This window comes from Chanodichthys erythropterus, chromosome 6 (assembly GCF_024489055.1).
Source record: "Chanodichthys erythropterus isolate Z2021 chromosome 6, ASM2448905v1, whole genome shotgun sequence".
In the NCBI taxonomy this organism is placed as follows: domain Eukaryota; kingdom Metazoa; phylum Chordata; class Actinopteri; order Cypriniformes; family Xenocyprididae; genus Chanodichthys; species Chanodichthys erythropterus.
The window spans coordinates 32328846-32355051 of NC_090226.1; the positions used below are offsets into that span (position 1 = coordinate 32328846).

The 26206-nt window shown below is 37.1% G+C and overlaps 1 protein-coding gene across 1 annotated transcript in view; it reads left to right on the plus strand.

The window, feature by feature from the left end:
• The window catches only part of nab2 (NGFI-A binding protein 2 (EGR1 binding protein 2)), a 28159-nt gene extending 2822 nt beyond the window's left edge, over positions 1-25337 (plus strand). Inside the window, exons 2-7 of the mRNA XM_067388654.1 lie at positions 1742-2653; positions 6802-6935; positions 13046-13109; positions 15451-15559; positions 15850-16035; positions 24023-25337. Coding sequence (XP_067244755.1) covers positions 1754-2653; positions 6802-6935; positions 13046-13109; positions 15451-15559; positions 15850-16035; positions 24023-24105 — 1476 coding nt within the window. The 5' untranslated portion in view covers positions 1742-1753 and the 3' untranslated portion in view covers positions 24106-25337. The remainder of the gene's footprint in view (positions 1-1741; positions 2654-6801; positions 6936-13045; positions 13110-15450; positions 15560-15849; positions 16036-24022) is intronic.
• Positions 25338-26206: the final 869 nt, after the last annotated feature.

Consider the following 26206-nt stretch of genomic DNA (forward strand, 5'->3'; position numbering starts at 1 on the left):
ATGTTTACAAACTTTTAAGGGGTCTATTTGGAAATATTTTGGATTTAAACCCAGTGCTAACAGAGAACCAATGGGTTAGTTGTGTTTTTCTACAGGGAGTGCAGAATTATTAGGCAAGTTGATTTTCTGATCATATTTTTTTTCCAAGCACATTTTACCAATTCCAATCCACATCAATCTTAATAACTACTATTAATATTGTTTTTAATCATTTATAAGTGATATATAATTGTTCATGAAGGCTGGAAATGAAAAAACGCCCTATATTCAGGTGTGCAGAATTATTAGGCAGGTTTTCTTTTACAGATAAAATGAGCCAAAAAAGAGATTTAACTCAGACTGAAAAGTCAAAAATTATTAAATACTCATGAGAAGGATTCAATACTAATGTAATACTAGAAATTGCAAAGTTAAAGCATGACCATTGGACAGTGAAATGCTCATTGGGTCAGCGGGGTCATACAAAAACAGCTGGAGAAGAAAAGACACGTTAACTGCAAAATAATTAAGAATTAAGGTGAAGAATTAAGTGTGAAACCATCAGGAACCCTTTAGTCTCCAACGCCACCATTTCCCAGTACTGAAACCTACCTGGAGTCTTCAGAAGTGTGAGGTGTCAGGATCTCAGAGACTTAGGTTAGGTGAAGAATCCTAAAAAGCGACCTGCTCTTAATAAGAATCACAAGCTGAAGTGTTATAAAGTACATGAAGACTGGGTTTTTATAGGCCTTATAGACAGACAGCTTGAGAGTGACTCCTGAAGGACCAGCACCACATCCTCTTGTACCACTGTTTGAAGAATTTATCTTCCAGAATCTGGCAGTAAGGTGTGGGAGTTCACTTTTAGTCCATCTCTTATCCTGAAATGTCCATCTTGCAGAGATGGACTAAATGATCTTCCAAAACTTACTGCTAGATTCTGGAAGATAAATTCTTCAAACAGTGGTACAAGAGGATGTGGTGCTGGTCCTTCAGGAGTTAATTATTTTGCAGTTAACGTGTCTTTTCTTCTCCAGCTGTTTTTGTATGACCCCACTGACCCAATGAGCATTTCACTGTCCAATGGTCATGCTTTAACTTTGCAATTTCTAGTATTACATTAGTATTGCGTCCTTCTCATGAGTATTTAATAATTTTTGACTTTTATGTCTGAGTTAAATCTCTTTTTTGGCTCATTTTATCTGTAAAAGAAAACCTGCCTAATAATTCTGCACACCTGAATATAGGGCATTTTTCATTTCCAGCCTTCATGAACAATTATATATCACTTATAAATGATTAAAAACAATATTAATAGTAGTTATTAAGATTGATGTGGATTGGAATTGGTAAAATGTGCTTGGAAAAAAATATGATCAGAAAATCAACTTGCCTAATAATTCTGCACTCCCTGTAGTTATGTGTTAATTTCTTTAAGAATAACAACGAATCCACCATTCAAGCAATTGCCGGCCCAAATTTGAGCTAATTTGAAAGTGAAAGTAAAATGCGTACGGACGCGTTAATGGTGCGTGTCTACTGGTGCAGAACGATTTCGGTTCATTCCTATTGAAGCTCAACTTCTGTAGGAATTACCTAAAAATGGTCACTCTGCTCCTCACCGTTATGAATGCCCGTGCGAATTCTAATTCGAATTAATGATTTAAAAGCGAGGTGCTCCTCGTTGTCACGTGTCAATTAACCGGTGGAAAAATTTCCTTATCGTCACAATCCTAATTTATATATGGGAATCCTGTTGCAGCTGAGCATCAGGATGTCTCTACCACGGACGCTGGGCGAGTTGCAGCTCTACCGAGTTTTACAAAGGGCCAACCTGCTGATGTACTATGACACCTTCATCCAGCAAGGAGGTGATGATGTCCAACAGCTCTGCGAGGCTGGCGAAGAGGAATTTCTCGAGATCATGGCACTAGTTGGCATGGCCACAAAACCCCTGCACGTGCGGCGCTTGCAGAAGGCCCTGCGCGACTGGGCATCAAACCCAACGCTGTTCAACCAACCGCTGGCCACCAGTGTGGCTTCCTGTGGAGTCCCTCTCCTCAGGATCGACAGCACCAATGCTGCTGGCTCAACGGTTATGGGTCCAAGAAGATCTTTAAGCAATGGTCAGCCAGGCTCTCCGTGTGAAAGAGAGGAGGTAGGATCTTGCCTTACGCCGCTCAGAGATAACAGTCCAAAGAGCCCCTGCTCACAGGCCTCTCCTGTGCCTCCAGACCATCTGTACAGAGAAAAACTGTCCCCTATGGACCCTCACTGGCTCAACCCTGAAATGTATGGAGCCACTGAGTTAGATGAAGACCAGCCCACTCTGCCTTTCGCATGCCACTCACGTCTTCTGGGTCCTCCAACGCCTACTTCTTCTTCCTCCTCCTCCTCTGTGGCCTCTCCGTGGCCTGGAGGTCAGCTGGACCCAGAAAACATTAAAGCCGTGGAGGAAAGCGTCGATCGGCTTCTAAGAACCATCCCGCAAGCCGATCAAACTGAGGTGAAGACGCTTTTGAGACTCAATAAGAAAATGGCCAAGACAGTGGGACATATTTTCAACCTGGAACCTCATGACAGGAGCAAAGAGGAAGAGATACGCAAATACAGCCTGATCTACGGGCGTTTTGACTCCAAGAGGAGGGAAGGGAAACAGCTCACCCATCATGAGGTTTGTTAGAGAACATTTTGAAAAAGTTTTTCAAGACAAGCCTATACAGTTTGAAGTAGCTTAAAGGTTTTAAGTTTGACTTGTTTTTTTGTTTGAAGCTTTTAAATTTGAAGCAGTTTTAAGTTTGACGGTTTTACGTTCGAAGCAGTTTTATGTTTTGAGCTTGTCTATTTTTGACCACTTCCAGAGGTAGTCAAAAACGCATTTGACTTGATTGCTTTCGTAGTGTAAACACTCATGTGGTTCAATGCGTTCGAACAGCCACAAAAGACAGTCTACTCTCCGCCTACTGACCTAATGTGTAAACATTATAAAGACCAAAGTTTGGTTTGAAGACGAAAAACATTCCAAGCACATTGTTCTCTCACCATTGCTGATTTCTAACACCAGTGTTGGGGAAAGTTACTTTTAAAAGTAATGCATTACAATATTGTGTTACTCCCTAAAAAAGTAACTAATTGCCTTACTTGCATTCATTTCCATAAATATTAACCATTACATTTACTTTTGCGTTACTTTTTCTCATCTGGGCTGGGCTGTTTTTTTTTTTTTTTTATAACAAAAAAAAGTTCTGTTTTTGGCAAATATAAAAGCCCTTTCACCCCAAAAGTGAAACAAATAAGCCTCAGGCTGAAGGAAATGCAAATTCACACCTGTACACTAGAGGGCACAGTTGAAACAAACAAGCCTTTCAGCTGTGCTGCCATTCTGGAATACAGAAAAACAGGATGCAAGTAAATGAGTAAATGTACACTCACATTTACCCTGCGTTTCAATCATCTCCCTAGGTTGTGAATCAGTATATCATGTAAAGGAATGTGGCTGATTCCCTGATCAGTGCTCTGACTACAGAACAAGGGAGCTGATTGAGACGCACCCTTAATCTAGAACTGGTCTAGAATAACCATCATATGTGACAAAATGTGTGAACACAGTGCGCTTACTCCTGATTTCTCTCAACATGGGGACAGGAGAGATGTCAGTCAATAAATGGGAAAACAAAGTAACTTGCATTATTTATTTGAAAAGGTAACTGAGATATTTTGTTGTAAATTTAAAAGTAATGTGCTACTTTACTAGTTAGTTGAAAAAAGTAATCCGATTACATAACTCACATTACTTGTAATGTGTTATCCCCCAACGCTGTCTAACACACACTCACAGTGTTCAACATAGTCTTGCGGCTGTCAGAGCAGAAAGCTGATTCTCTTCATGTGTTTTTCTGCTGTCCCCAGTCACAATCATATGTAAATTGCGTGAGCTTATTTCGTACAGTAGTTTGAAAGATCTAGAAAAGCCACAGAAATCAGTACAGAAGTGGTCAAAATAGGTTAAAACGCATGGGGCCTGATGTATAATGTAAAGACAATTTTCTATGCACATAGGCCTATTAGGGTTTATTAAAAAATAAACTTGGCGTAAATATGTGTGCACGGTACGGACACTCTAGACCCTGCTTATGCACTCTTTTACTGGAGTGAGCAAAGTAATAAATTAAACAGAATGATTTTAAACACTGTTTTACATCTGATATACACATTTAGAGTAAATATTCCACTCTCATTATAGGCGTTAAGCACTCAAATTACATAAAGTCATTATCCAGAAGTTAAACAAAAATATATGAATTTAAATAAGTAGGCATATCTGTTTCCATTAAAATTATATATATATATATATATATATATATATATATATATATATATATATATATAAACGTCCTATTTTTTACCTTATTGGCAAAACTGCATAAATTTTATTTGTAATTTTATTTGTTTATTTTTAAAGGTCCCGTTCTTCGTGATCCCATGTTTCAAACTTTAGTTAGTGTGTAATGTTTTTGTTAGAGTATAAATAAAATCTGTAAAATTTTAAAGCTCAAAGTTCAATGCCAAGCGAGATATTTTATTTAACAGAAGTCGCCTACATCGAACGGCCAGTTTGGACTACATCCCTCTACTTCCTTCTTTAGTAAACTTTTTTTTTGACTAACTTCCGCCCACAGGAATACACAAGAGTTGCGTTTGTATAGTGTGTTTGTCGCTATGTCGTCGATTTTTCATCCCACAGTTCAATCACCGGGTCTGATTCCAGCTCAAACTGATAGGGTAAAATTAAAGACATGTTTACAATAACACTGAGCGCGTGCATCTCCACGTTATGGTAAGAGGCGGGACCTTTCCAGGCAAGATGCGCTAAGCTGCTGTCGAATCACAACACAGGAACCGCTGGCACAATCAGAACTCGTTACGTATTTCTGAAGGAGGGACTTCATAGAACAAGGAAGCCATCAGCCCGTTTTTATGACAGTGGAAACAGCGGTATACAGATAAGTAAATTATGTGAAAAATACTGTTTTTTTTACACGCGAAACATGAACACGTTATATTGCACACTATAAACACAATCAAAGCTTCAAAAAAACACGAAAAACGGGACCTTTAAAACTTATTTTAAAACAATTAAAAATACTATTTTATCGAAGCCCTGAACCACATGGTGGAAAAAAAGAAAGAACTTATGGTGGGGAAGGAAAAAAAAAATTTTGTTATTTCAATATAACTCGTTATTTCGACATAATATATTTTTATTTCGACAACTCGTTATTTCGATATATCTCGTTATTTCAACATAAGAACTTGTTGACTTGTTGTTTTCGACATATCTCGTTATTCTGACATAATATATCGTTATTCCGACATAACTCGTTATTATATATCAAGTTTAATAAAAGATGCATGAAATTCAACATCTTCAGTGGCGCAGCGGTAGTGAGCCTTGGCTTTTATCACGATCGTCGCAGGTTGGAATCATCCTTTTGCCAAGCTCGCTCTTCTCTATTTTCCCATCACATACATTTTCAATAAAATTAAAATAAAGTTCTAAAAGTGGAAATAAACTGCCTAACGAGTATTATAATATATATTAAAATTATTAAATGAATGCTGCCTTATTGGGAGAATAAAAACCCACCCAACACCTTCCCCTAACCCTACCCAGTAAACACTTTTAATATTTTTAAACAGCTTATTTCCATTTTTAGAACATTATTTTAATTTTTATTGAAAATAAATGCCTATGTGATGGGAAAATAGAGAAGAGCGAGCTTGGCAAAAGGCGGATTCGAACCTGTGGCGAAGGACTGCGAGCGCCACTGGAGGACATTGAATTTCACGCGTCTTTTATTAAACTTGATATATAATATTGAGATTTTATGTTTTATATTATGTTGAAAAAACGACTTAATATCTGAAAATACCGATTCAGGGCTTCCATACTATTTGTCCAGTGGAAAAGAATGAGAATAGCCTACAGTAACTCTTCTCTGAAAACTATTTTATATAATTTTGTTTTTACAGATATTTGATATATTTAGCCTATTCTAAAACAAGACAAGGATAGTGAATGATTTTTAGCAATGTAATTTGACTGCATAAATGCCATTTAAATGATATGCAGATGATGTTATGCATAGTAAAACTAGGCATTGTAAGCTCCATGGAGGAGATGGGGTGGAGATACATGTACGCACAATCTTCTGCTGACTGGGTTTTATAGGGAATTTTAGCAAGGTCTGGCAAAATCTAGCTTTTGTGTACAGTAATGCAACTTATTTCATTTTAAGAGAATTAATATCATTATCGCATAAGTCTTTGCATTGAATTAATTTTATGATAAACTAAACTGCAGCTCCTGATTCCTGTAAAATTTCACCATTTTAAAATACAAGATGTTGTTGAAAATATTTAATGGGTTAGTTCACCCAAAAATGAAAATTCTGTCATCATTTACTCACCCTCAAGTTGTTCCAAAGCTGTATGAGTTTCTTTGCTCTTTAAAACAAAATAAGATATTTTGAAGAATGTTGGAAACCAAACAGTTGACTGTAGGCTTTGACTTCAAAATTCAAAATATCATCTTTTGTGTTCAAAAGAGCAAAGAAACTCATACTTTGGAACAACTTGAGGGTGAGTACATTTTTGGGTGAACTATCCCTTTAAGCTACTATAAAAACTACAGCAGTTGTTTACATTGTTTAATGCATTTTGTAGATTGTAGTTTATGCCTTGACTTAAGCACTTACATAGAGCTCAGATGATCCGCTAAAATAACATTTAAAATGTTGATTCTTATATTTTGACTTCTAGATGCTCATCAATGAGGCAGCGGCTCAATTCTGCATTCGTGACAACGCTCTGCTGTTACGCAGAGTTGAACTGTTCTCATTAGCTCGACAAGTGGCGAGAGAATGTGCCTACACCTCAACATTTAAACACAACAGGTCAGGAATGACTCTTACTGTGACTTTAATTTTTTTCAAGTTTGTTTTGTGTTTTGCATTTTGATGAGGTGATTTAAATATATTGTTAAATATATTTGCATTTTATTGATACAGACATACAGATGAACACAGAGTATATATAGCTCTGGAAAAATAGGACGCAAAATGATCAGTTTCTCGGGGTGTGTAAGAGTAAACTGAACATTTTTGTTTTATCATGTAAACTAGTGAAAACATTTTTCCAGACCTCATAATGGAAAGAAAAGGGAAGAGTTCAGCAATCAGTATTTGGTGGAATAACTCTGCTCTCCACTAGCCTTTCACATTGTTGTTGAGTGACTTTATGCCGTTTCTTGAGCAAAAGTTTTGTTTGATGGCTTTGTTTGATGCTTGTAGCCATCCATCTTCCTCTTGATCACATTCCAGAGGTTTTCAATGGGGTTCAGGTCTGGAGATTGGGCTGTTCATGATAGGGTCTTGATCTGGTGGTCCTCCATCCACACCTTGAGTCACATAGAACATTCTCCTTCTGGAAAAAAACAATCCTCATTGGGTAACATTTTCAAAGCAGAAGGAAGCAAGTGTTCTTCCAGGGTAACCTTGGAAGCCCTTTTTCTGAATCTGCCAGATTCCAACATCCAGCCTGATGAGTCCAATTTTCAGCTTTACTTTGACAGAGACCTCTGGAGGCCTTGAGAGGCCTATCAGCTACAGTGTCTCACACTTAAAGGGTTAGTTCACCCAAAAATAAAAAAATCTGTTATTAATTAATCATGTCGTTCCAAACCCCTAAGACTTTTGTTCATATTCAGAACACAAATGAAGATATTTTTAATGAAATTTGAGAGATTTCTGTCCCTCCATTGACTGGCTTTGCAACTACCACTTTGACGTTTCAAAAAGTCCATAAAGAGAGCAAAAACGAATCCATATGAATAGAGTGGTTTAGTCCAAATTTTCTGAAGTAGCTGAATTTAGGCTTTTATTCACATACAAAAAAAGTGTGAGGAGTTGGATGCAAATCCAGGGGGCGGAGATGGGTAGGTTCAGAGATATGTAAATTGGGAGGAGTTGAATCTAGATCCAACCCCACCCCCTGGATCCTGTGTTCTGCAGTGAGGAACATCTCCACATGTAAAGCGAACATGTTGCCCTGTGTCTGAAATCGCCCCCGTACCCTTAAATAGGGCACTATTTGAGGGAACAGTCATGTGTCCAAAACCATCGTGGACATTGAATACAATCATTCAATCCCACAATGCACCGCAATAACAAGTGTACAACTGTTGTACACTCAATGGCGAGAGAATACCCATAATGCACTGTGAGAGTCACATGCCAAATTAATTCCTGCGTCTCGCCAGAAGATGGCGCCCGCAGCTGATTCATCCATTCATTTTACAAACCGCTCGTCCGCGGTGTAGCATAATATATTCCAGGTATAAATTCATTTTTTAATGATTGCTAAATTGTTTGTCTAAGGTTTATACATAATTTCCATGACAGAATTCAAAATAAATCCTTTCATCTTACTACTGGAGTTTGCCACTGCCAGTTTGCTAAGTTTCAAATGTTTATTAACAGCAAGCACAAACTATGCAAAAGCAATAGTCCTTCTGGTGCACTCCGTGTCACTCACTCATTTTCAGTCACATCTTCAAGTAAACTATATTAGTGGACTAATGTAGAGAATAGTGATTGTAGAGACTGGCGTGATTGTCCCCCCTCCCTATTCCCCTGCTGGCCTGCACTCCGGAGCACGTTTACGTCATTTTGATGCATATGTTTATTTTGAAGAAAACGGGAAGAAAAGCACTTCCGTAAATAGACTGCTTAATAGATTTGTAATTTATGCCGCGCAGCGATTTTCACTTGATTGTGCTGCAGACAGTGCTGGAAGTGAGCCAGTACACTTCTCTATTTTTACCTTCAGTGTACCGCTGGTTTTCTTTGCGTACCGTGCTGTGCCGAATTTCGACTCCCTGCTAAATTATTACCCCCCTCGTTGAAGTCACTACCTGATTGCCTAATCCTAACCCCACCCATAATCCTAATCCCTCCACCACACCTAGTCCTGAACCTACCAATACTAGAGGTAATAATTTGGCGGGGGTCAGAATTCGGCATAACACCTGCACTTCTGACATATTGCATGTACAGATGCCCGCCGTGCCCTCTGTTTCTCAGGAGCGCATTTTGAACATAGACTGTAAGAAATATGGACGTAGTGTCCGTGACGTCACCCATAGAGTTCTGAACAGCAGTTTTGAAGCGAAAATGAGGCCACTGCCATCTTAGCTGCGCGTCACCGCACGTCACTCCCGGATAACTGAAAATGGGCAAAGAGGCGGGACGTAGTTGGAGCCCATGCGACTTGTTGCTGAAACCACGCCCGCCTAGCTCAACGTGACCATGTTAGCAGGAGATATCTATCTTACTATCTAAAATATTAAAGGTGCCCTAGAATTAAAAATTGAATTTATGTTGGCATAGTTAAATAACAAGAGTTCAGTACATGGAAATGACATACAGTGAGTCTCAGACTCCATTGTTTCCTCCTTCTTATATAAATCTCATTTGTTTAAAAGACCTCAGAAGAACAGGCGAATCTCAACATAACACTGACTGTTACGTAACAGTCGGGATCATTAATATGTACACCCCCAATATTTGCATATGCCAGCCCATGTTCCCAACATTATGAAAGGCATTAGACAAGGGCAGCCAGTATTAACATCTGGATCTGTGCACAGCTGAATCATCAGACTAGGTAAGCAAGCAAGAAAAATGGCAGATGGAGCAATAATAACTGACGTGATCCATGATATCATGATATTTTTAGTGATATTTGTAAATTGTCTTTCTAAATGTTTCGTTAGCATGTTGATAATGTACTGTTAAATGTGGTTAAAGTTACCATCGTTTCTTACTGTATTCACGGAGACAAGAGCAGTCACTATTTTCATCTTTAAACACTTGCAGTCTGTATAATTCATAAACACAACTTCATTCTTTATAAATCTCTCCAACAGTGTGTAATGTTAGCTTTAGCCATGAAGTACAGCCTCAACTCATTCAGAATCAAATGTAAATACCCAAATAAATACTATACTCACATGACCCGAAGCATGAATGCAGCATACATGACGAACATCTTGTAAAGATCCATTTGAGGGTTATATTAGCTGTGTGAACTTTGTAAATGCACTGTATTATAGAGTCGCGAGCTCGATGGGCAGGGAGCGAAAGATTTAAAGGGCCAGCAGCCCTGAATCGGTGCATAGTTAATTATGCCCCAAAATAGGCAGTTAAAAAATTAATTAAAAAAAATCTATGGGGTATTTTGAGCTGAAACTTCACAGACACATTCAGGGGACACCTTAGACTTATATTACATCTTGTAAAAAAACGTTCGATGGAACCTTTAATAAAGATAACAAGCCATCTCATTAGAAAGTTCTAAAGGTTTACTGTCAATCTACGGTGTTTTTATTTAATTTTTTTCTATTATAAGATATAGATGCTCCAACACCAGTAATTAATTTGTGTTGGGTGTGCAAATAACAACAAAAAATCCAACGGAACTTCATACCTTTATAATGAAATGGAGATCGCGAGAGGAATCCAATCCGTGGCACTTGGGTAAAATGTCCATTGCAAAACAAAACAGTACTTTTTGTCCACAAAAGCGTTAAATCCATGAAATATTGATATCCATTGTTTGCATCACATTTCTTATGAATGATCTGCTCTCCCATCATCGTTCTTCAAGAAATAATGCAATCTGAGCAGCGTTTATGTTGTAAAACTGTGTGTGATCGTATCTAACAAACAAATTAACCCGTGTCCAAAGTATAATTTTTCAAAATAGTGCAGCAGTTTTAGTTATAATATCCAAGCAGTGCTGTCGGAGTTTTATATCCTCCTGCTATTGTCATTGTAGTAAATCTCAGGAACTTTCAGCCAATGCCACGATCCAACAACATGTGTTTATCTTCCGCTGCGAGCACATCTACACAGATGCACATCAGTCTCGACTATTAATGCAGCAAGCCATATTTTATAATTGTATTTAAAAAAAGAGAAAAAAGCACAAACACGGCAGAAATGCCAAATTTATCGGCTGGAATTAACATGACGGCTCACAGACAGCAGCAGCATCTACCTGTCACTCAAGTGACCACGCCCTTAATTATGCAGAACTTTAAGGCTTGGTATAATTTAAACGGATGAGTTATAAAAAAATTCACCCCCCTCAGAGTTGTCACGAAGGGCAAAAATAGCAGTATAGACCAAAACCACAATTTGAACCAGACTGTAAACATGTTTTTTTTTCTGCTGTAAACTTGGCCATTTTAATATGGGACTCAATGAGATTCTGCTCTCTTCTGCAGCCTGTCCCTAGCGGCCAGTCGATGAATCGCAGTTTAAGTCACTTCTGTATTGGCTTCACGAGAAACTGGGGGAGGTTGCCGCTTGGTTTTGAACCGAGCATCGGGAGTACCGGCACTTTTATTTTACCACTTCAAGCACTGGCTGCAGGTATCAGAAAATTATTACTAAAATTATTACGGACACAGCTGACGTTGATGGTGGAATTTGCATCTTTACTTGCAAACTACAATTCCTGTTCATCAGTAAGTTGAGAACCAGACCCGTTATAAACCTAAATATTCTCAAATTAAAGTAATTGAAAAGTGTACTGTTCAAGTAGCACTAGAAGTTGTTTGCTGTCATAATAATGATGACGGAGTAGCGCACACAAGAGTAGCTGTTCCGTGCTCCGGCGCCAACTGAACTGTGAACCCCACCCCGGGCATGGTACGGAGCGCTCACACTAGTCAAACGAACCAGATCACACACTCTCAGTACACCCTAAAAAGCCTAAATTAAACCTGTTCATCATATATAATGATCGAGTCTCTTCAGAAAATTTTGACTAAATTTGGACTAATGTGATGTGAAAGACCGCATTCCAAGATGCATGAAAGCTGGCATTGGGTTATTTCACCAAATCTAGATTTCCAAAAGTTAAAACATTAGTGTTGTGTTGTTTAAAAATATGAACTTGTTTTCTTTGCATTCTTTGATGTCTTTTTGACAAGTAAATGCTTTAAATGACAGTATTTGTATGTGGAATCTGGTCAGTTGCTTATAGAATAAAACAAAACTGTCCATAAACAGTACATCCAGAGAAACGGATAATTTTGTAATAGTCTCTTATTTTCACAGAGCTGTATATGGATATGTATGTATTCTGCTAAGGACATGGTACTGATGTCATACCAGGTTTCAGGATGGTAAAAAGGCCAGTCTTATTAATTTAGGCCAAACTATTCTGAAGTTATAAGCAAAAATTACAGATTTCATGACCGGTAGGTAGGTAATAACTGCTCAGGTACCCTCAGGTCTTGGTTGTGATGACACATACCAAGTTTTATTTGATTATGATACCATCATATCATTTTTGGTGTGCTTTCTGTTGAATTATTTATCTCATTACATGAGAGGAGTTTGATTAGATAAAAAGTTTTGAATATAATGAGCTAAATTTGGTGAAGATGATCTGATAAACACTGTAGGAGGAGTATGTTTTTCAGAAATGTTGGGCAGAAATTTAATCCATGGAGTGTGTTTAACTTGGGACAAGACCAGGAATCAGAAGAAAAATAATCATGTTTTAGGCCATACGGTGCAAAGACATAATCAAAAATAAGTGCAAGTTTTCCAATTTTAACAGTTGGTGGTGCTTCTAGGTAGTAGTGTAGCATATTCTTTTAAGCCAGTGTTACTGTCTTGCATTTTTACTTTATAAATCCTTATGCCACAGTACTGTATCATGCTAATTAAAATGACAGATATGAACATAGTCTAATAAATGCATCTGACATAATCTTTCAAGTGATGGAGAAAAACAGACTTGTGCAATTATTGGACATTTGACTCAAACCCATAGCCATTTTGATAAATTCCCTGTGTGACGGCGAGCCCCGTCGCCCCCTACATTTGTCCTTGAATATTGAACAGAATGAGTGTTTGACATGATTACTGTGACTTTTTTTAATTGTGAGCTGGGAATCTGAGCTGAGTTTGTTATATTATTATCTCAGGACATACTCAGATGATTGTTCTGCCTCTGTTGACTGTACTGCTCAGAAGAGAATCAAGCTTGATGTAAGTACATCAAGATATGTGTCTATTTATACATTTGTATAAAAAGATATGGAAGCCTTTTAGAAATATGCTCAGGTGAAGTATTCATAAAATCACAAGAAAATGAATAGGATGCCTAAGGAGATGGAATTAAAGATCTAAAGTTAGTCATTGCTCAGTGAAGGATTGAGAGTTACTATAGCTTTACATGAGGTGTCAAATAGAGACCTGAGCAGGACGGATTTTTCAGTCCTGCTCCCGCAAAAATATGTCCCCACCTCCTGCTCCCGCCCGCAAAAGCCCGCAGGCAAAAGTATGCATAGATTTATTTCTGTACGTCCATAAAATAGTTTAAAAAGTTGCGTGTCGCCTAGCCACAACCTACACATCCAAGCATAAATGCTCCCGATAATTTATTTGTTATTAAAGCATCTATATTCACAGACCACTGTTAATTTAATCACAGAAACAAGCATAGGCTACTGCAAGCGTGATTTGGCAGGGCAGAAAGTGTACAAAGAGCGCTCCTTTTATAATCACTGAAAAGATATAACACGTTTTAATCCTGATGTTGTGTTCGGGTCATTATGACCCGAAGAGGATTTTCTCGTACCCGAAAATGCTAGTTAATGTTATCGCATTAGACTAAAATTTACTGACTCTTACTCACCCAGAGTCTAACAACTTCCCCCTTTTTTTTTTTTTTTTTTTGATAATTTTTGTGGGTTTTCCCCCACATTGTATCACTTGTGGTGTTCCCGGTCAAAAATGACCAGCCTACAAAAAATATTGCTTATACATCTCTCATTATCACTAAATATTACATTCAATCTTTTTGTCAACTTGTTTTCTTTCAATTGGGACAGGTTTTATATTTATTTTTCGATTGTAGCCCTTATTTATCAGAGCTCATATACCTCAGTTTTTGAGGATAATTTTGTCAATTTTACAAAAAATATGAAAAAAATTGCGTTGTTTATCACACTAGTGTGCTTTAATGTTTAAGCAGTAAATGTGCTTTTATTTTGGTTTTTATTTATTGCATAAAGTCGTACTTGTGGTGTTCCCAGTCAAAAATGACTGGATTACAAAAATAGCTTATAAATCACTTATGCTTTTTTTATCACCAAATATTGGATTCAGGACAGATTTTTTTTTTTTTTTTTGACTGATTGATTGTAGGCCTCATTGATCTGAGCTTATATTGGTCAAAAATGACCGCCCATTGAAAATGAATGGGTGAGTCAAAAATCAGAGAAACAGTTAGTGTTCAGAAATGTTTCATCATGTTCATGTTCACATATATACATGTGGGCATGCAAAAATAAAGGCCTCGGACCTCTGCATGTGTGGATACATGCATACTCATGCATCCGCACACACACACGTTCATGTACACAAACAAACTATTTTGAGTATTACAGGCTTTCTTTTGCACAGAGATGAATTTTCTCCTCAAATCTGTGAGGCTCAGATCAATCATTTTTCAAAAATGAACACAAAACCTGTCATAATTTAAAGAAAACAAGTTGACAAAAAGATTGGTAATAAAATAGAGCAACAAGAGATTTCTAAGTCATTTTTCTGCAGGCCGGTCATTTTTGACCGGGAGCACCACAAGTGCCATTTTGTGCCATTTTGTAATAAATAAAAACAAAATAAAACCGTTTCAAAACAAATTTCCTGTTTAAACATTAAAGCACACTAGTGTGATAAACAGTGCACATTTTTTTTCATATTTTATGCAAAATACACAATTATCCACAAAAACTACTTTTTTCACTCAAAAGCTGAATAATATGAGCTCAGATAAATAAGGCCTATGATAAATAAATACAAAACCGGTCCCAATGGAAAGAAAACAAGTTGACAAAAAGATTGAATCCAATATTTGGTGATAAGGTAGCATTTTGACCGGGAACACCATGAGTGTGATAGGGTTTTCAACACCGCACAAGGGTTAATTAACCTCGCCCTCACAAAGTTTCTTTATAATCAATGCAGCTGTCTACACTGCTCAATTAATCTTGTCTACACTTCGTTATAATGAGAGGATTCGCGAGCGTGCAGGACTCGGCACTGAACAAAATCTCTGGCGTTTTGAGAGGTGAGTGGATTCTATCTTAAACACCTCTGATTGGCCATTGCGTTCAAAAAACCAACAGATTAAACTCTTGCAAAAAAGCAAAAAGGGCCTAGAAGAGAGTGAGCCTCAGCCAGCTGAGAGAAAGTAACGCAAAAGTAACGCAACATTACTTTACATAAAAAGTAATGTAATTAGTCTCCAACACTGGAAATATTTTATATTGAAAGTACTGTTACAAAACACATAATACTAACATGAGAAATCTGCCTGTTACAGGTCACAGATTCGGACAGACTGTCTAAGGACCCAGTAGCCAATAGTGACATCAGATCTACAGCAGATGACAACAGCCTCTCTGGAGAAAGTCTAGATAGTTTAACACAAGGTAAGAATTATTATTATTATTATTCATTAATATTATTATTATATTGACTGTCCAGTGTTTGTCAGTAATTCTAGACATGTAACCCCCAACCATCATTGTCCCACATTCTGTTGCATTTAGTGCCATGCAGGACCCCTTCACACGTAACGTGGGTTACTTTCCTCTCTGAGATGACAAATTTTCCAAATTTGTGTCCATTCATACTCAAGTCAGGGTGAAACATCTTTGATGAAAGAAAAGGTAGCATGTGATTGAGAGGCATGTTTGTCTAATTCTGTGTGTCTTGATAGATATCAGCCCTCAGTTGCACCCCTCCTCATCCCCTCACCCCCTCACCGACACCACTGGCCTCATCACCTGGAGTCGCCAGCTCATGCAGCAAACTCTCATGGATGAGGGCCTCAGATTGGCTAGAATGGTGTCACGTGACCACGCAAGCAAAGTCAGCCTAGGGTCAGAAAAGAGACAGATTTCAGGTGAATTCTGTGATTTATGTTTTATAACATAAACCATGATGCTTTACATGCACCTACAAATGAACAGGGTACAAAACATAGCTTGAAACTTAAATTGCCCAAAAAGCGATGCTTATACCGTCAGATGAGGCAAAACAAGCTGTTAATTTTTTGGTAACACTTTATTTTGAGGTAGTGTAATTACATGTTTCATATACTTAATAACAGTAAATTATGCATAATTGCATTGCACGTATCTAATCCTAAAACTTAAAGGGTTAGTTCACCCAAAAATGAAAATGATGTCATTAATGACTCACCCTCATGTCGTTCCAAACCCGTAAGACCTCCGTTCATCTTCAGAACACAGTTTAAGATATTTTAGATTTAGTCCGAGAGCTTTCTGTTCCTTTATTGTAAATGTATGTACGGTAGACTGTCCATGTCCAGAAAGATAATAAAAACATCATCAAAGTAGTCCATGTGACATCAGATAGTTAGAATTCTAGTTAGATAGCTCAAATTCAGTTAGAATTTTTTGAAGCATCAAAAATACATTTTGGTCCAAAAATAACAAAAACTACGACTTTATTCAGCATTGTCTTCTCTTCCGGAATCTTTTCCATTGAATTAATTCCATTGAATCATTTCATCTGTTGGTGTTGGTAATGCACTTTTACGTCACTGTGGTTGTTTTTGGTGACTAGGACATCCGCGACATGCACACTTACGCACCATTTAAAAAAAAAATAGCAATACCAAAATACAAACAATGTAGAATAGCTTGAATACAGCGTGCGTCTCCCTCAGACTGTAAACGAAGCTCAGGCGCACCGGATAACACGTCAGCAGCGTCTTACGTCAGCAGTGTCACTGAGAGAGTCGTGAACCACACTCCGGAGCAGAAGGGGGCAGTAATGCACCAATAAGCTGGATGCCAACCGCCATTAAACAGGAAAGAAGAAGAAGAAGAAGAAGCGGAGTCATGAACGTGGATTGACAACAGACCCGGAAGAGAAGGCAATGCTGAATAAAGTCGTAGTTTTTATTATTTTTGGAGAAAAATGTATTTTAGATGCTTCAAAAACTTCTAACTAACCCACTGATGTCACATGGACTACTTTGATGATGTTTTTATTATCTTTCTGGACATGGACAGTCTACCGTACATACATTTTCAATGGAAGGACAGAAAGCTCTCGGACTAAATCTAAAATATCTTAAACTGTGTTCTGAAGATGAATGAAGGTCTTACGGGTTTGGAACAACATGAGGGTGAGTCATTAATGACATAATTTTCATTTTTGGGTGAACTAACCCTTTAACCCTATATTAAGTACATGTGCACTCTTAAATGAGAAGGTTCTATGTAGAACCCTAAAGGGTTCTTTCAGGTGCTTCATATATAAAACCTTTTAGGGGTTTCCATCATGAGGTCAGTTTATGGAGTTAGTTTTAGTTCATTAATTTGTTAGAATTCATTTTTAATTGTAATCAAATTAAACAGCTCGTAAACATACTTTATCACTAGAAAAATTGAAATAACCTGTTAAAGGGTTAGTTCACCCAAAAATGAAAATTCTGTCATTAGTTACTCACCTTCATGTCGTTCCACACCCATAAGACCTTCATTCATCTTCGGAACACTAATTAAGATATTTTTGATAAAATCGGATGGCTCAGTGAGGCCTGCATTGACAGCAAGATAATTAACACTTTAATAATTAACAAGACATATTTAAAACCGTTCATGTGACTACAGTGGTTCAACCTTAATGTTATGAAGCGACAAGAATACTTTTTGTGCACCAAAAAAACAAAATAACGATTTTATTCAACAATATCTAGTGATGGACGATTTCAAAACACTGCTTCATGAAGCTTTACGAATCTTTTGTTTCAAATCAGTGGTTCGGATCGCGTATCAAACTGCCAAAGTCACGTGATTTCAGTAAAGAGGCTTCGTTACGTCATAAGTGTTTCGAAATTTCAATGGTTCACATGACTTTAGCAGTTTGATACACAATCTGAACCACTGATTCAAAAAAAGGTTCGTAAAGCTTCATGAAGCAGTGTTTTGAAATCGCCCATCATTAGATATTGTTGAATAAAGTCATTATTTTGTCTTTTTGGCACACAAAAAGTATTCTCGTCACTTTATAACATTAAGGTTGAACCACTGTAGTCACATGACCTGTTTTAAATATGTCTAGCTTTCTGGATCTTGAGAGGTTCAGTGACATTGCTGTCAATGGAAGCCTCACTGAACCATCGGATTTCATCAAAAATATCTTAATTTGTGTTCTGAAGATGAATGGTCTTACGGGTCTGGAACGACATGAGGGTGAGTAATAAATGACAGAATTTTCATTTTTGGGTGAACTAACCCTTTAAACATGAAACTATTATGCAATCATTTAAGACATTTTTAATTCTATAGAACAAAGTCCATTTCAAGGAAAGTCTGTTCACTCTGTGGCCATATTTGCAATGCCTTCGGGCAGCTATTTCGGGCGTCCAAGACCAAGTTCTATCTGTTTGAATGGGGGAATCCTGGAATCTCAAAAACTGCTTGATGATAAGCAAATAAGCAACAAAATCATGAACTGTCCCATAAATTTCCATGTGACATCAGTGGGTTATGAAGGCTGGAAATGAAAAAATGCCCTATATTCAGGTGTGCAGAATAATTAGGCAGGTTTTCTTTTACAGATAAAATGAGCCAAAAAAGAGATTTAACTCAGACATAAAAGTCAAAAATTATTAAATACTCATGAAAAGGACTCAATACTAATGTAATACTAGAAATTGCAAAGTTAAAGCATGACCATTGGACAGTGAAATGCTCATTGGGTCAGCGGGGTCATACAAAAACAGCTGGAGAAGAAAAGACACGTTAACTGCAAAATAATTAAGAATTAAGGTGAAGAATTAAGTGTGAAACCATCAGGAACCCTTTAGTCTCCAACGCCACCATTTCCCAGTACTGAAACCTACCTGGAGTCTTCAGAAGTGTGAGGTGTCAGGATCTCAGAGACTTAGGTTAGGTGAAGAATCCTAAAAAGCGACCTGCTCTTAATAAGAATCACAAGCTGAAGTGTTATAAAGTACATGAAGACTGGGTTTTTATAGGCCTTATAGACAGACAGCTTGAGAGTGACTCCTGAAGGACCAGCACCACATCCTCTTGTACCACTGTTTGAAGAATTTATCTTCCAGAATCTGGCAGTAAGTTTTGGAAGATCATTTAGTCCATCTCTGCAAGATGGACATTTCAGGATAAGAGATGGACTAAAAGTGAACTCCCACACCTTACTGCCAGATTCTGGAAGATAAATTCTTCAAACAGTGGTACAAGAGGATGTGGTGCTGGTCTTTCAGGAGTCACTCTCAAGCTGTCTGTCTATAAGGCCTATAAAAACCCAGTCTTCATGTACTTTATAACACTTCAGCTTGTGATTCTTATTAAGAGCAGGTCGCTTTTTAGGATTCTTCACCTAACCTAAGTCTCTGAGATCCTGACACCTCACACTTCTGAAGACTCCAGGTAGGTTTCAGTACTGGGAAATGGTGGCGCTGGAGACTAAAGGGTTCTTGATGGTTTCACACTTAATTCTTCACCTTAATTCTTAATTATTTTGCAGTTAACGTGTCTTTTCTTCTCCAGCTGTTTTTGTATGACCCCACTGACCCAATGAGCATTTCACTGTCCAATGGTCATGCTTTAACTTTGCAATTTCTAGTATTACATTAGTATTGAATCCTTCTCATGAGTATTTAATAATTTTTGACTTTTCAGTCTGAGTTAAATCTCTTTTTTGGCTCATTTTATCTGTAAAAGAAAACCTGCCTAATAATTCTGCACACCTGAATATAGGGCATTTTTCATTTCCAGCCTTCATGAACAATTATCTATCACTTATAAATGATTAAAAACAATATTAATAGTAGTTATTAAGATTGATGTGGATTGGAATTGGTAAAATGTGCTTGGAAAAAAATATGATCAGAAAATCAACTTGCCTAATAATTCTGCACACAGTGTAGAGTAAAATCACTGACCCTAAACATACAAACTTGATAAAAATGCTCATTTTAGAAGAAAATTTCAGACGGCACTTAGAGGCTTTTGCATCTGAAGTTTTCAATTTACCTCCCTAAAGAATAAAGTATGTGCTTTTATTCTCTTAAAAATGGAATTAATTCACTCTAAAATTAAAAAAAAATCATTATTTTCACATGTTGCTCCAAACCTGCGACTTTATTTTATGTAACAAAAGAAGCTTTTTTTAAAGAATGTTGGGTTCCCAAACAACATTGGACCTCATTGACTTTCATTGCATGGACAAAAAACAAAATCCACAGAGTAAAGAAATGCATATACTGTTTGAAACCACATGAGGGTGAGTAAATGATGACACAATATTAATTTTTGGTGAAATAATCCCTTTTATGCAGAAGGCTAGACTAAAACAAAAACTTCTTAGAATTTTGGTAACACTTTACAGAATGTTTCATTTGTTAACATGAACTAACAATAATACTTCAACATCATTTATTGATCTAAATGGAAATCTCAGCTTTCACTAATAACAGGAATAACATCTCACCTGTGTAATGATTAATGCCCCTGTCATGCTTTTTTAAAGGCTCATAATTTTGTTCTGGCATCTCCTACAACAGGTTTACATGCATTTAAGGTCAAAAAACAACAACAATCTTCTTATAATATCCACTGCAGCTTCAGCTCTTTTCTCTCAGTGTCTGAAATAGTTCTATCAAGGATTAGTTCTCTCTAAACCCCGCCTTTCTGAGAGCTGCTCTGATTGGTCAGATGGCCCAGTCTGTTGTGATTGGTCGACCACTTACAGTGTGAGTCGGAAACCAAACGCTCATTATCATATCTGAATTTCAGCTCTTGACACACAGTGATACGTACAGTAACGATGGCGTCGGTTTTACTGTATCAAAGTGGAATTGCTTTGGCAGCAGAAAACAGCGACATGAACAACACGAACCAAACTCTTCCAGTCTAAGATACAACTACAGTGTTTGAGGGACAAATAGACATCATTCATGTTCAGCCAATGAAGACCATAGACTGGCATTATGCAAATTAGTAACAAAACCTATGTAGGTTCAGCAGGAAGTGAGACTGGAATTACTGACGACCCGTTTCAGTTCAGAATCACTTCTTTCTTTTAGGAGACAAAAACTCCATTTATCTGAACTTTGATCTTTGCAGACCTGTACATTCACAAACCGCTCTATTACACACTTCATAAAAGATAATATTTGAAGAAGAGTAATGGGGCACTTTAACACTTCTAATTCATGTACTGTGAACTAACATGAACATGAACATTTTTATTGCAAAAATATATTGTTCATTGTTAGTTCATGTTGGTTAATGCATTAACTAATGTTAACAAATCAGACCTTGTTACTAAAATTTCCTCTAAAAGCTGCAGGTTCGCTATGAAAGAATTCATTTTTACTAGAGATGATAGTGAAGAGACTAATACACCTTGAAGAGTCTCTGAGGAATGTATAGAAGAACGGTGACAAATTCATTTATTGTATTTATCTGGTTAGCTAATCTAGCTCATCTTTAAGGATGAATCAGAGATTGTCAGATTTGAGAAGCTCTTGCAGAGGCAAACATCTCAGTCAGACGTCGTCATTAGGGTCTGCAGAATAAAAGAGAAATGAGAAGAGAAATTGTGTATGGGTGGAGGGGGCCACAGGAAGTGCTGTGTGGGTGATAAATTGGAAGCCCCCCTTCCCTGTCTGACGTCAAAGCTTATGAAAATGTGTGAGTGGAGGGCGGATGGATGGATGGAGAGAAAGAGGGGGTGAATGAGTAGGAGGGAGTGAGAAGGGCGTCGCTTTGACTCAGAGAGACGGAGTAAAAATAAACCTTGTGGGCAGTGAAAGGATGCAGTCTCTCTCTCTCTTTCTTTCTCTTAATGAGCAAACACACTAGTGCTTCAGTTCAGTGGCCAAAAATGAGCTTTAATCAGTCTTTATCCGGTATTTTTGTGTCTATGCAAGCTCCTCATTTCATTGCGCTGTCAATCATTCTGCAGTTACATTCCTCAGCATTGTTCTGTCTTCACCTAAAGATAAGAGTTTTAATATAATCAAAGTCCCTTTAAGACGAGTCATTTCACTCTTTGAAACGCCTCTCCTCTCCTATCTCTTTGAATGGGGAAACATCAAATTCTCCAAACCTGTTCTTGGTCTCACCTCTGATTGGTCATTGCGTTCAAGAAATCAACAGATATGTTTGTGATTGGCTACATTGCTCAACACTGCAAAAACGCGTTGTAAACAAGATGCTTCGTTATGGAATACAAATGGTGAAATCCAAGACATAAGTTTTTTGCTCTCAATCGTAAATGTGCTGAAAGACCATACCAAACCCTTGGTGACAGGCCTGCATTTCAGTAAGCTTTTATTAAAGAGTGAAAAAAATGAAAGTTGTCATTAATTACTCATCCTCATGTTGTTCCACACCTGTAAGACTTTCGTTCATCTTCGGAACACAAATGAAGATATTTTAGATAAAATCCGATGGCTCAGTGAGGCCTGCATCGCCATCAAGATCATTTCTTTTTTCAATGCCCAGAAAGCTACTAAAAGCATATTTAAAACAGTTCATGTGATTACAGTGGTTCAACCTTAATGTTATGAAGCGACGATAATACTTTTTGTGTGCCAAAACAAAATAACGACTTTATTCAACAATATCTAGTGATGGATGATTTCAAAACACTGCTTCATGAAGCTTTGAAGCTTTACGAATCTTTTTTTCTCTTTTTTTTTTCTCGAATCAGTGGTTCGGAGCGTGTATCAAACTGCCAAAGTCACTATTGAAACACTTATGACGTAACAAAGCCTCGTTTACTGAAATCGTGTGACTTTGGTGCTCTGAAACACTGATTTGAAACAAAAGATTCATAAAGCTAAAAAGTATTCTCATCGCATTATAACATTAAGGGCCCTATTTTAACGATCTAGACGCAAAGTGTAAAGCGCACAGCGCAGGTGCACTCAGGGCGTGTCCAAATCCACTTTTGCTATTTTAATGACGGAAAAACGGTCCGTGCGCCGGGGCGCATTTTTGAAATGGGTTGTCCCTATTCTCTTAATGAGTAATGGGCGTAACGTTCAATAAACCAATCAGAGTGTCATCTCCCATTCCCTTTAAGAGCGGTAACTCTTTACAATAAGGTTCATTAGTTAATGTATTAACTAACATGAACTAACCATGTGCAATACATTTGTTACTGTATTTACTAATCTTTGTTAACGTTAGTTCATGAAAATACAGTTGTTCATTGTTTGTTCATGTTAGTTCACAGTGCATTAACTAACATTAACAAGATTTTAATAATATATTAGTAAATGTTGAAATTAACAAAGATTAATAAATGCTGAATAAGTGCAGTTCATTATTAGTTCATGTTAACTAATGTTGTTAACTAATGCTAACTAATGAACCTAATTGTAAAGTGTTACCAAAATATTTTAAGGGTGTGGAACGACCTGAGGGTGAGTAATTAATGACAGGATTTTCATTTGTGGGTGAACTAACACTTTAAGTTTTACACATGCAGTAAGATGATTTGAACGTTTTTCAGTTTGAACGGGCAACTTTTGGAAAACGCTAGCGTGGACGGAGAGCTTTTGGAGGAAAAAAAACATCTGTTTTCAAATTTATCAGGTTTCAAATGAATGTAGATGTAGCCTTAGTGTCAGTAGTTTAATCAATCAAGTATCCACTTGTCTAGAAGCATAATCACACCAAGTGCTGTCAAATCGATTAATGGTATCTAACATAACTTTGTGTATGTTTGTATATAGGGAATCTGTCACTTTCAAAGGCAATTTGCTCATTCAAGTGAAACTATTTTAGGAGTGTCCTGTATTTTGCTCCCAACCCTGTTGATAGTCAAAAGTAACTCAAATTTAAACAAAAATAACTTTGTTTATACTCTCGTAGAGATGGAGGAGCAGGTGTCCGAGAGGAGAGGATCGAGTAACAGAAGCATCAGTCCAGCAAAAAACGCCAAAGACGATCCATAACTGACCGTCTGCACGTGTCCATGTTGAACTCAGGTCGGATATCATGCAGCCATGGTGTTCGGTTCACGATGTTTATTAGTCCTGTTCGATATTTTACTACTTGTATGCACCTTACGTTCTGTCAGAACATTTAGAGACACTTGGCGGAAAGTTCATACACAGATTCATATTCTTGGTCATGATATTTTCACTTATCAGTGGTGCTAAATTTGTGTCAAGCAAACTGGAGAACAAAATTGCATCTGTATCCATTACCTAAACCTTAATTTATTAGGATAAATGACATGCTTCTCGTTTTGATGGAGTTCTAAACAAAAGTTCATGAGGAGCGTGTTAATTTAATCCAACCAATCACAACGCTAGAATATACATATATAAACTGCTCAAACACTATACAGCGGGTGAAATTGTTTATATTGGGAAACTCTGACACTAATTACTTACTGATGCAGTAAAAATAAATATAATCAACTCTAAATGCTTATATTTTAAGAAATTTCAGTTACATACAACAATATGTAACTGATTCAAATGAATCATGGGAAGAATCGTATTCTCAGTGTTTAAAGGTTGAATGGCTATAATGAATTTGTCTAAGAATTGTGCATTACAGCTCCAATATTAGAAATATATATATGTGGCCTCTTTAATGACAGAGTATTTATTTTTCAATTCCTCAATAAATCATATTGTAATGTTTCTGTTTTACATCTTTAGACTTACTTTTATTTTGCTAATAGTGTCAAATATTGAAACCATGTGCATTACAACAAATGATATTTTCACTTCTTTCATTGTATTTTGTCTGTCTCAAGGAGTTACGGTACTGCATATGAAAATGTATAGAGAATTTTGAGGTTTCTGTCTGATTTGTGACACACCGATTCTCCACCCACACTCACCCCAGCCTCATCTCAGCAAACCCAGACAGATGATGCTTGTGATTCACTGGCCCTATCCTGATATCATCATTATCATCATCATCATCATCAATCTCACAGATGGGGGAGTGTTTTGGAAACTTGTCTTGTTTCAATCCTGAAAAATTCTCCTTTACCGGATTAATCAATCTCCAATCATTAAATTGATGCAATATGCTTGTAAGGACCTATGATTAAAGGGTTAGTTCACCCAAAAATGAAAATTCTGTCATTAATTACTCACCCTCATGTTGTTCCACACCCGTAAGACCTTCGTTCATCTTCAGAACACAAATTAAGATATTTTTGATGAAATCCGATGGCTCAGTGAGGCCTGCATTGACAGCAAATTAATTTACACTTTCAAACACCAAAAAAGTTACTAAAGACATATTTAAAACAGGTCATGTGACTACAGTGGTTCAACCTTAATGTATTGAAGTGACAAGAATACTTTTTGTGCACCAAAAAAACTAAATAACGACTTTATTCAACAATATCTTGTGATGGGTGATTTCAAAACACTGCTTCATGAAGCTTCGAAGCTTTACGAATCTTTTGTTTCGAATCAGTGGTTCAGAGTGCCAAAATCACATGATTCCAGTAAACGAGCCTTTGTTATATGTGTTAAGTGCATCACTGGGGGGGCGTGACTTTGGCAGTTTGAGTCACGCCCATCACTAGATATTGTTGAATAAATACGCTATTTTGTTTTTTTGGCACACAAAAAGTATTCTCATCACTTCATAACATTAAGGTTGAACCACTGTAGTCACATGAACTGATTTAAATAGGTCTTTAGTAGCTTTCTGGGCATTGGAAGTGTTAATTATCTTGCTGGCAATGCAGGCCTCACTGAGCCATCGGATTTCATCAAAAATATCTTAATTTGTGTTCTGAAGATGAACGAAGTGTCATTTTTGGGGGAACTAACCCTTTAAAGAGAAAGGCAAACATTTAAATCCTGTCATCATTTAATCACCGTCAAAACTTGCATACATTTCTTTATTCTGTGGAACACAATAGAAGATGTTTGAAAGATTTTTTTTTTTCTCTCTCTCCATACTGTATGACATGAAAGTCAACACAGTCCAGTATTATTTTAGACCCCTCTGACAAAAGATTTTTCAAAACATCTTACAGGAGGCTGAGTGAATGATGACAGAAATTATTTTTCATTT